Source organism: Monopterus albus, unplaced genomic scaffold (assembly GCF_001952655.1).
Source record: "Monopterus albus unplaced genomic scaffold, M_albus_1.0 scaffold414.1, whole genome shotgun sequence".
Taxonomy (NCBI): Eukaryota; Metazoa; Chordata; class Actinopteri; order Synbranchiformes; family Synbranchidae; genus Monopterus; species Monopterus albus.
The window spans coordinates 198,962-210,630 of record NW_018128294.1 but is presented as its reverse complement, the minus strand read 5'-3'; the positions used below and the strand labels follow the sequence as shown (position 1 = coordinate 210,630).

At 43.7% G+C, this 11,669-nt stretch overlaps 2 protein-coding genes across 2 annotated transcripts in view; both read right to left on the bottom strand.

Moving 5' to 3' along the window:
* The window catches only part of LOC109951855 (FA complementation group A), a 34,019-nt gene extending 22,356 nt beyond the window's left edge, over positions 1-11,663 (bottom strand). Inside the window, exons 1-22 of the mRNA XM_020586575.1 lie at positions 11,660-11,663; positions 11,458-11,553; positions 11,192-11,254; positions 9,829-9,917; positions 9,682-9,742; positions 9,518-9,567; positions 9,218-9,288; positions 8,298-8,396; positions 7,915-8,048; positions 7,732-7,802; positions 7,462-7,561; positions 7,192-7,379; positions 6,339-6,435; positions 4,789-4,992; positions 4,576-4,649; positions 4,365-4,493; positions 2,446-2,524; positions 2,134-2,300; positions 1,945-2,050; positions 1,742-1,801; positions 1,542-1,646; positions 801-916 (exon numbers count right to left, since the gene is read on the bottom strand). Coding sequence (XP_020442231.1) covers positions 801-916; positions 1,542-1,646; positions 1,742-1,801; positions 1,945-2,050; positions 2,134-2,300; positions 2,446-2,524; positions 4,365-4,493; positions 4,576-4,649; positions 4,789-4,992; positions 6,339-6,435; positions 7,192-7,379; positions 7,462-7,561; positions 7,732-7,802; positions 7,915-8,048; positions 8,298-8,396; positions 9,218-9,288; positions 9,518-9,567; positions 9,682-9,742; positions 9,829-9,917; positions 11,192-11,254; positions 11,458-11,502 — 2,108 coding nt within the window. The 5' untranslated portion in view covers positions 11,503-11,553; positions 11,660-11,663. The remainder of the gene's footprint in view (positions 1-800; positions 917-1,541; positions 1,647-1,741; positions 1,802-1,944; positions 2,051-2,133; positions 2,301-2,445; positions 2,525-4,364; positions 4,494-4,575; positions 4,650-4,788; positions 4,993-6,338; positions 6,436-7,191; positions 7,380-7,461; positions 7,562-7,731; positions 7,803-7,914; positions 8,049-8,297; positions 8,397-9,217; positions 9,289-9,517; positions 9,568-9,681; positions 9,743-9,828; positions 9,918-11,191; positions 11,255-11,457; positions 11,554-11,659) is intronic.
* LOC109951862 (uncharacterized) overlaps positions 11,520-11,669 on the bottom strand; it is an 18,591-nt gene continuing 18,441 nt past the window's right edge. Inside the window, exon 13 of the mRNA XM_020586586.1 lies at positions 11,520-11,553. Coding sequence (XP_020442242.1) covers positions 11,520-11,553 — 34 coding nt within the window. The remainder of the gene's footprint in view (positions 11,554-11,669) is intronic.

Below are 11,669 nucleotides of genomic sequence, written 5' to 3'. Positions count from 1 at the left end.
CCACTCTGCCATAAAGCCCCGACTGGTGGGGGGCTGCAGTGATGGTTGACTTTCTACAACTTTCTCCCATCTCCCGACTGCATCTCTGGAGCTCAGCCACAGTCATCTTTGGGTTCTTCTGTACCTCTCTCACCAAGGCTCTTCTCCCCCGATAGCTCAGTTTGGCCGGACGGCCAGCTCTAGGAAGGGTTCTGGTCGTCCCAAACGTCTTCCATTTAAGGATTATGGAGGCCACTGTGCTCTTAGGAACCTTAAGTGCAGCAGAATTTTTTTTTGTAACCTTGGCCAGATCTGTGCCTTGCCACAATTCAGTCTCTGAGCTCTTCAGGCAATTTCTTTGACCTCATGATTCTCATTTGCTCTGACATGCTCTGTGAGCTGTAGGGTCTTATATAGACAGGTGTGTGGCTTTTCTAATCACGTCCAATCAGTATAATCAAACACAGCTGGACTCAAATGAAGGTGTAGAACCATCTCAGGGATGATCAGAAGAAATGGACAGTACCTAAGTTAAATATATGAGTGTCACAGCAAAGGGTCTGAATACTTATGACCATGTGATATTTCAGTTTTTCTTTTTTAATAAATCTGCAAAAATGTCCAAAAATCTGTGTTTTTCTGTCAATATGGGGTGCTGTGTGTACATTAATGAGGAAAAAAATGAACTTAAATGATTTTAGCATATGGCTGCAATATAACAAAGAGTGAAAAATTTAAGGGGGTCTGAATACTTTCCATACACACTGTAGATGTTGCAGCAGTGGCGTTGAGGGAGGCGGGTCGCACAGTCACAGTCTCACCTGTGCGCCCAGTGCAGAGCCTCAGTGAGGAGCTGCAGATGCTCTGGCAGAGGCTCTTCATCACACAGACGACTCCACAGTGTCAACAGGACTGGAGACAGATGCTCCCACCAGTGCTATGCACACACAAAATTATTCACAGCACAAAACATGTAAGAGATCTCTATTAGTACTGATTTAATGATTTCTTGTCTGGGAGAACTTAATTTAATCCTGAAGCCATGTTATTGCTATATTGTGTTGATATGGCATTTTCTAAATGCATGACCTTTCACCCTCTTACCAAGTCACTGACATTCTGCACAACAATTAAAAATTCCACTTTTGAAACTGTTGTTTTATTTTTCTTAGAAACCTTCCAGAGTGAGTCTTTACGTCTTAATCACAGAAAAAGGCAGTGGCACAGGTGCATTTAGCAACATGAAGCACCTTAATACTGGCTCTGGGGAAAACTTTACCTGGTCAGAGCAGCAAAAGCACAGGTGTTACTAATAACATCAGCGATGGCTCAGTTCTATCCAAGTGAACCAGCCTGTAAGAGGAGGACCCTGAAGCTATAGCACCATCTTATTTACAGCTGTGCCTTTCCTTCTGTGACATGTCACAGTCCGCTCCTTGCAGAAGGTCCATCCAAAAGCAGCAGCGTCTGGCCTCCATAAGCATGAATCCAAGTGCACAGGACTGAATGTGAGCATGAGAAAGTTAAGAAAAAAAGTTACGTGTATGGAGAACAGACAGTACCACTGTGGAGGTCAGCAGCAGAGGACAGCAGAGACTGATCTCAGACCAGGCCTGGTTGAATCCTTCCCTGGGGCAGCTGCACTGTGCACTGGCACATAACATCCCCTGCAGAGGAAATGCAGTCAGCAGATATTCTCACCAGAGCTCGATGAGAAACAGTAAGACAAGAGATGTTGAGATTGTAGTGAAGCTCTTCTCACTCTCAGGAAGTGTGCAGTAACATGGCAGGACAGCACTCCAGCTGGAGAACACACTTTCCTCTGATGCACGAAGGACAAGACAGAAACAGACAGATATGAGCACTGTTAAGTTCATTCCTCACACACACACTGCACTTTTCCAAACAGCTGAGCAGATATGGGAGAGAAAGACATCAGATCAGAAGAAGAACTGAGCAGCTCACCTGATGCTGGTTGATATGTTCTATTAGCTTGGTACAGTCCAGAGTGCACCTCCCTCCTTCAGCCTTCACCTTAACGAACAGCACTGCTGGGAGCGCTAGCAGCACTCTGACACACACACACGTACAGAAGGGTTTCACTGAACACTAAGTGACAGAGATGATCCACATGGTTTGTGTGTGTGTGCCTACCTGTTCCAGGTGTTCACTGTGTGCTGCAGGCTGAGCTCGGAGCTGACACTCGGCGCAGCTGAGCTCACTCCAGAGGAGCATCTCTGAGACAGCAGCTCGAACAGGAAGTCACACGCATCAGTTCGGCCTTTCCAGCCGTCGGTCACCTCCATCTCATAGACAACCTCCTACAAACATAACTTAGGTTTTTGGGGGTGCTTCAAGCTCACACATCACCGTCCTGAAGGTTTTTGTAACTTGGCTCTCCATGAATGACACAAAGTGTTTTCACCTGTGTCAGTTGAACTGACAGAGTGTATGGTGTACACACACCTGTAATCTGGAGAGAATGTCCGGCAGGCAGGTCCCTGTGTCTGGCACTCTGTGATCTGGCTTGTCCAAGCTCTGGTTACTGTTGACATCAAATGCAAATAACAGTGCACATTTACTTTCATTACAGCGGGTGCAACGAGGCAGGGCACAGGCCCTACACGCTGCCCTCGTATTAAATGTGCTACACAAGAGTGGAGTCACGTCTGCTGTGTTGACATCACCTGGGACTACAAGGGAAGTTCTCATGAAGCGTCTTCAACACTTTTATCAAACACAGGCAGTATGAGCTTTGTTTTCTACATCCTGTGTGTGTTGTTCTTAAGTTGTGTTGGAGGCATTTTTAGTTTTTGTGCCCACTTTGCACACTGAATTGACAACACTTTCAAAATTAAAGAGCAGATTTGAATAACGTGCAGTATTCCTGTTAGTTAAGGGCAAAGTTTCAAAACACCCATTTTTAGTTATTAGATCAATTTTAAATGGACTGCACTTGGCATCTTCTATCTTAGCTGACAAAGGACTTTACAATTTACCCCTCACTCACTAGTTCACACATCTACTCACACAAGTGCAAGTGGAGGAAAGTGGGGCTCAGTGTCTTGCCCAGGGACACCGACATGTGGACAGGAAGAGCCGGGGACTCAACCAACGAGCACAGACTATATTGGCACAGTCTCAGCAATGGAGACTATAACTGCTGATGTCAGAACACTTACAACACAAGTAACAGCAGATTTAAATACCTGGTGAGTAAAGACTGTCATGTTCTTTTTGTGTGCTTACAGTGCATCCAGAAAGGATTCACAGCACTCAAGTTTTTCCACATCTTATGTTCCAGCCTTATTCCAAAATGGATTAAATTCATTATTATCCTCAAAATTCTACAAACAATACCTCATAATGACAACGTGCAGGTTTTTTTGAAAACTTTTCAAAAAAAAAAAAAAAAAAAAAAAATCACATGTACATAAGCATTCACAGCGTTTGCCATGACACTCAAAATTGAGCTCTGGTACATCCTGTTTCCACTGATCATCCTTGAGATGTTTCTACAACTTGATTGGAGTCCACCTGTGGGAAATTCAGTTGATTGGACATGATTTGGAAAGGCATACACCTGTCTATATAAGGTCCCACAGGTAACAGTGCATGTCAGAGCACAAACCAAGTAAATGGAAGAAGTTTGGAACCACCAGGACTCTTCCTAGAGCTGGCCGCCCAGCCAAACTGAGCTGTCGAGAGAGAAGAGCCTTAGTCAGGGAGGTGACCAAGAACCCGATGGTCACTCTGAAAGAGCTCCAGCATTTCTCTGTGGAGAGAGGAGAACCTTCCAGAAGCACAACTATCACTGCAGCACTCCACCAATCAGGCCTGTATGGTAGAGAGGCCAGACGGAACCACTCCTCAGTAAAAGGCACCTGAAGGACTCTCAGACCACGAGAAACAAAGCTCTCTGGTCTGATGAAACAAAGATTGAACTCTCTGGCCTGAATGCCAAGCGTCATGTCTGGAAGAAACCAGGCACCACTCACCACCTGGCCAACACCATCCCTACAGTGAAACATGGTGGTGGCAGTATCATGCTGTGGGGATGTTTTTCAGCAGCAGGAACAGGTAACCAAAACAGAAAAATGTCTGGAGACTAGTCAGGATCGAGGGGAACGATGACTGCAGCATTATACAGACACTTCCTTGATGACCTAACCTAACAAAATGTGGAAAAAGGTAAGCGCTGTGAATACTTTCTGGACTGTAACACTACACTGCATTTGCCTCAGGTGTCACTGATGCTAACCTTTTGCAGGTTTTCTATGGAAACGACCAGACACACTATTATAACTTGAAGTCTTTTCTAAACTGACTATATGCACTAATTCTGTTAAACCACCGACACTGATTTCATGAACATGCACCCCTACGTTAGCTGCTGGTCCATGATGGCACCGAGGAGATGAGAACAGAGGCTCTTCATGTCTCCTCCACAGCCGCCCTGCTCCTCGGGACGAGGCAAGTACAGCTCCAAGCAGGCCCACTGCTGGTACTCCTGACTACACACAGAGTTACAGATTGTATTGATCTATTTTATGTCTACTGGCACCTGTGAGAGCGTATGTGTGTTTCCTGCCTTACCGCTCTGGGTCGGTCAGTGCATCTTCACTTCTCTGTACTCTGAACTCATTAACCAGCCATTCTGAGAACAACAACTTCACAAGCATAACAAAGGTTAAGGATTTTCTGTTGTCAATAAGATCCATCCCCTCTGATGCTCACAGAACATACTGGACTGTCTCGCACATATTCTACATTTGCATCACTCAACACAAATGACCATCTCCATCTTACCCGATACTGTGATGTGTGTTCTAGCTGGCGGAAAGCAGCATGCCTCCACAAAGACCAAGCAGCCTTCCTCCAGGTGCCGTTGGTGTTTGTGGCACTGCTCCACAGGCCGGGCAGGTTCTGCTCCTGGTGTCCATCCCCCAAACCCTCAGCAGAGATGGGAGTTCTTCTGGCTTCAGGCAACAGCCTTGGGATGAGGTACACAAGCTGGACACAGACACAAATACATGCAGAGATTACGTTATATTGCAAGATTATGAGGTCTAGAGGTTAGGCTAATTGGTAGAAACTTGCAGACACATGCAAGGAAGCTAACAGTACCAAGTGGATCCCATGGTCCCTCTCCTCCCACACAGTGGGAGAGATAACTGTGCTTCACTGAAATGAAAAGACATCTATCAACATTTCTAGAGGTTTGTTTGATCTTGCCTCTTTCTTGAGCAGCATTGGAGGTACTTATCTATGGACGTAGAAGGCTGAACATTTGGTTTGTGGTATATGTCAACAGTGCTGATAAATTAGTCATCTTGTAAGTCATTTATGAAGGAAAAACAATGAACCATCTCAAGCTCCTCAAATGTGGGAATCTGCTCCTTGATGCTGCTGTATATCAAGTCACCATCAGAGTTTAAAACCTCTGACGCAATGTAATGCTGGAAGAACTTCCCTCAGATTCTGAGAAATTATGTACATATATCACAGTTGCTTTACATTTTATAACCAATCAACTGATTTAAAATTATTACTATAGAATTAATTAATTAATCTCCACAAATCCCTCACATTACAGGCAACCACACAGATTTCCAATGGGTAGCGTAGCGCCAACAATAATGTCATGAGGTCATTAATCCACTGGTTAACCAGCAACACATCACATACAGCAGACACACTGGCCTCAAGCAATCAGAACAAACTGTGCTCCGGTGGAATCCGGCGTTGATGAGCTGATCATTCACCACCACCGGGGGCTTCATTGTCCGGCTGCTTCTAGGTTAGTCCCAGTCAGGTAAAACGAGTCCCTGTACGGGAACATTCCTGGACATGCAGTAACCTTAGGCCCTGGATTTTTCTCCACCACCGCTGGGAACAGTGCAGCAGCAGGGGGAAAAATATATCCACAAAACCAGGTGCAGTTGAAAAATTCCACTTTTACAATGGCACCGGTGGATGTCAGGCAAGTTCACATGAATGTGCAACAGCCTGGAGATTGTGACCATTCAAGGAAATCCTTAATTTATCTGGAAAAAAAAGTCTCACGAGCGAGAGTTTGTGTGACTTGTATAAACCGAGTTGCTTCTCTACTAGAACCTACTGTATGTACACCTCATTTTTTTGAGCTTTAGATCACATCTAAGATTATAATTCACCATTGTAACATTGTAGATGAGTCAGGAAACAAGGAAAAGCACCATGGGCTTGTTTCTTTAATTTTTCTTTTACACAAGTAAATTGTGGGAATATTTAGCCTAACCCTTTAATGATATGAGTCATATGGCATTTTAATACAATACATGAAAATCTACATTATGGCAAGTAACAGGAAGTGATACCTTTTTATAGAGGCCACTGAAGATGTAGACCTGCTGCTGTTGTGGAGGCAGTGAGTCTCCTTTACAGATCCCATAACACACTGCTGCCACACACAGCCTGCACAGCAAAAAGACCATGTGTCACAGTTCTGGTGAGGCTGGAGGCCATTATCACACATAAGTGAAAACACGCAAATCTCCAGTTAATAACATCATAACATAACGCTCACAACCGTAATATCCGAGACAGCTTCTAGAGTAGCTAATATCCAATAGAGATGCACAGATTGCAATTTTCTCGGCCAATTCAGATTTCCTGACCTGCAGAGCCCAATTTTGTTTCCTTCTAAGACATGTGACAGCATAGACAAACATGTAACTTTTCTTTAATGAAAAATTAAATTGTGATAAAAAAAGCATTAAATAAGTATCACATTTTCCCTCTTTCTCTCACAATCCTCCAACTAAGTGCAGTATTTGTACTTTACCAAATATAAACATATGCAACAGGTAACAGAAACAGAAAAATGTCTGTTACATCAGTCCTACCGAGCTCACAGTTCTTTTTAAAGTCTGTGGTTTGCTGTGTTTTACTGTGGACTCACTGCACATACACGTGCTTAAAGTGTAGCCAGTAAATCCTTCATTGTGTACTATTTGTCAGAGATTCACACGTAGTTTCCCCTTCTCCAAAGTGCTTCTGTAGGTTCCTCTGTTCACTTTTCGTACACCAAGCACATCCAATGTGCGAGTGAACGCCCGCCCGGTATGGACATGAGTTATCCTTGCATGAGGTGCAAGGTTCGATCTCTGATTGGCTGATCTCCGCCAATTAACTGATGCATTTTTACTATCCAACAAAAAAAAACCTCACCTGACACAGAAGAGCATGTTAGCATGTGTGCTGCAGTCCAGCGCTAAGCTAAGAACCTCTCCAACAGGTACTGGTTTGGACAGAAGGGGGGGGACGAGCTGAACCAGAGGACTGTGGGACATGGAGGCATGGAGGTGAACCACAAATGCTGCCAGACCGAGCAAGTGGACAGAACTCAAGAATGACCCCTGTGGACAAAAGAGGTTTGTAAAGAGTTAACATACACAAAGCAACAAACACTTAAAGAGAGAGGTGTACATGAATCTGTACCTGGTTGTGAAATAGGTCCCAGAGTCGGTGTACAAGGCTGGAGAGCAGCTGTGAGTTACCATGCAGCACGCTGACAAACCTGGAGGCCCATAGGCTTTGCCTGCAGAGCCATAAGAACAAATATCTGGAGGTTCTAGTTCAGTGGATATATACACATGGCCACTAGGTATTGCTCAGTACATATGTGTGATTTTTTTTTCAGTTCCTGGCAATAATCAGATTCATCCTCTACTATTTCAAAAACTTTCAATAAAAAGTTGTGCCACTCACTTATTAGGAGGGTTTGCTCGGGAAGCATCTAACACACACTGGCAGAAGTTTCTCAATATCATGTCGACAACCTGAAAATATGGGAAGGAGCCTCAGTTATGAATATATATGCACAGTGACAGAAATACACCCAACCCATACAACTTGAACACAAAGAAGACAATGCTTTCCATCAGGGCGTACTCTGACATGCAGTTCAGGGGACACAGGAGTGTCTATGTGAAGTTTGATGACTGTCGGTTCAATCGGCTCATCAGGACTACCAGGCAGGACGACACTCAGTGTGTGCGAGACCCTGGACAGCTGAGCTGACATCTCTGAGAAAACATGACCAACGTGACACAAGGGGTTCAAACACGCATCACAAAAGTCTACACAATCCTTCCCACAGCCAAAAAAACTAGGGGCCAAGCAGTTCATATAACAGTCCTTACAATCACAGGCCAAAGAAACTGCTGGCATATCATAAAACATTACCAACATAACATCAAATCACAACAGTTAAGTTTTACCCTGACTACAATATCCACCATGTATGTGGGTTTGTGCGTGATGTGTCCTCCTACCTCCATCATTTCCATCAACAACCAGCTGTGTGAACTTCTGCAGCTGAACTTCCAGGACCTCCAGAGGATCATCATTAGTGTCCAAGCACACCACTCGACCTGAAAATACAGCACGTCAACACACAGCACACAGTGTCAAGATTAAATCTTTGTCATGATAAAGAAAAAAGTGTCCAGTCTGGCTAGTGTCTTATTTGATTATGTCCTCAACCTAGTAAGGATTTTGTAACTGTGACGTTACATTGAGAAAACAGTTACAAAAAGAGGTTTTAGATGAGTGAGAATTTTGAAGGTTTTCTTACAGAGGTACAATTCAGACCCAGGTCATAGAAATATCTCAAAACTTTCCTCCCCACTGTCGCCAAGTGCTTGCCCAAGGGGGATTTGTTGGGTTTTCCCTATGTAATAATATTGATAACAGTAAAGTCTAGACCTTAGTTTGTAAAGTGTCCTGAGATGACTTTTGTTGTGATTTGGCGCTATACAAATAATATTTGATTTGATTTGATTTGAAAATATATAAAGGAGAAATGGGGTTTTAAACAACAACGGAAAGGTACATGTGATCTATCCTGGAGAGAATTCATTTGGAAGACCACAGTCTGGTTCTGCAAAACCTCCAGCACAAAGAACACTCATAGGGAAGGACACTTCATTCCGGTGATCCTACAAATCATCACCACATGTTCTGGGGTTGCCCACTGCTCCACAGTACTAGGAAAAAGTTAAGAAATTCATGTCCACATGTAGACAAGGTTCGGAGGTCTATTCTCACTGCAACCTACCAATCTCAGGTTTTTCAGATAAATCTACTCTTTGTGGAATATTTTCTCCTCTGTATTAGAAAATCTGCTAATTTACAATGAAAAAAGAAGAAAACATCTCTGAACTTTGCTGATGTGGTTATAAAGGATACCCACTGTCCTGCTGTCTCTGTCTCTGGCAAGACTCCACATAAGATGAATACTGGGCAGCAGGGATCTTGTCTGCTCTGAATACAGAAAAAACACACAATCAGACTATCAAAGATTATTATTGGTACCGATAGGCAATCAAACTCCATGATGACATTTTTTAAGGCAATAAGCATTGGTAGATAATAAATACACGAAAGAGTTACATCTATAATATTATTTCAACTCTCTAAACACTGGAGCATAAAGATGCATTAGCACTGACGATGCAGAGTCAGAGCATGCACGTCTTACGGGCTTACTCACTTTTTCAAAGCTTCTATAAAACCCATGCGAGCACCGGCTTTCACAGGAAGCTGGAATGGAAAGACAAGTGAACTTGTATAGATGTAAGATGTGCTGGTTTGTGACATCTTTTTATGAGGCATCCCCCACATGTCTATGTGCGAATGTAAGGTGAAGGTGCTCACCACTCTCGGCGTCAGCAGAGCGGGGAGGAATCGTGTCAGGAAATAAGGTCTGCGGAAAATACTGCGAAACAACAGAGGATGGACAGTAAAATAGCAAAAGTAAAATCTGTCAACACATTATAAGGACCCTGATACCCTGCAGGTTACCTGGCCTCCATGACGGTGGCAGAGATTCTTCCTGTGCTCTCAAACAGATTCACTGCCCTCTCCACATCCTGCACAGCCTGGCACTGAGGCTGCAGAGACACAAACATTATACTGTTAACACACCATTCATCTTATATCATTACTCTGTGACTAATTCCTCTTCCTTCTTTCCTTGAGAATAAAGGCAGTAACAGATCCTCTCATCCATCCATCTTCCACATATCCAGGGTCGGGTTGCGGTGGCAGCAGTTTCAGCGGGGTAGTCCAGACGTCCCTCTCCCTGGTGACATGTTCCAGCTCCTATGACAGGATTCCGAGGCGTTCCCTGGCCAGATGAGATGTAAAATCTCTCCAGGGTGTTATGGGTCTTCTACCAGATGGACGTGCCCCGAAGACCTTCACAGGGAGGCCCCCTTGAGCCGTCCTGATAAGATGCCCCAACTGGCTCCTTTCAATATGAAGGAGCAGCGGTTCTACTCTGAGTCCCTCCCAGATGTCTGAACTCTGCACCCTGTCTCTAAGGCTAAGTCCAGCCACCCTACAAAAGGAAAATCCTTTTGGCTCTTGTATTCGTGATCTTATTCTTTCAGTCACTACCCACAGCTTGTGACCATAGATGAGGGTTGGAGAGTAGGCTCACTGGTAAATTGAGAGCTTTGCCTTTCGGGTCAGCCCCTTCTTCACCACGACAGTCTGGTACAACGTCCACATTACTGCTGACGATGCCCCCTACCCTACCCACCTGTCAATCTCACCCTTGAACAAGACCCCGAGACACTTACACTCCTTTACTTAAGGCAGAAAACGCACTCCCAGCCTGCAGAATATATTATGAAGTAGCAATACTTTTATTGGTACAGACCAAAATGTGTCTGTAGCACATAGTTTTGAAAACAGTGAAGTCTTCAAAGGTCTGATTCAAAACAAGACTATTTTAGGCAAATTGTTTAAGTAAAATTTTTGTACAACTGCTTATGATTAGACCATTTAACATCAACTCAAGAATAGTATCAGCTCCAGAAGTGAAGTACTTTTAAACACTTAAATATACCTGATTTTACAGCACATAATGATCACATATTAAAGAGGGGGGTGATTCGGGGTTGACTAATATAATCACTACATCAGCAATTAAATTAAGTGCTGAGGTTTCTAATTTAAAGCCTTAGTTCAAGCATAATGCATGAAATTATTGTTTAGACTCTCTTTGCTGCCTTCCTAGGCTCAACAAATTAAAGAGGCTTATCAAAATAAGGGCATTCTGTGCCGACATCTAATCATCTCTCACTGACTAGAACACTAAGGTACAACACCTCATCAACTAATGCCATTACATAAACACGCCAGTGGGTGTCACTGTTACCTGCACTGGTGTACCGTCTGTACCAGAAACATCCTCATACAGACCCATGTCCTCCACCGACTCCTGCATGTACACACACACACGCACACACAATTAGGTAGAACTGCCTTATCACAAATTCTCATGATTCTTGGCACTAACCATAATTATTTAGTCATTATGCAGACTTACTGTTATTTAGTTTAAATATGAAAACATCTACATAATGCAGTAATGCTGCATGGAGATTAAAGTCCTGCACTTTTCAAATCTTTCTTTATTTCTACCTTGAGGTCTGCCAGCCTAGTCTTGGCCAGAGAGATGTACTCCATCAGGAGGCTGCGATGTTTCACAGGTACATAGGGAGGGTGGAGGATGTGAACCTGACAGATGGAGATAACAGTCAGGTCTAAAAATCAAAGCCAAGACATGTCTGGGTCATCAGCGCAGGATATGGGAATATAACAGTTGTTGTATGTTGTGTGTCACCTTCAGGTAG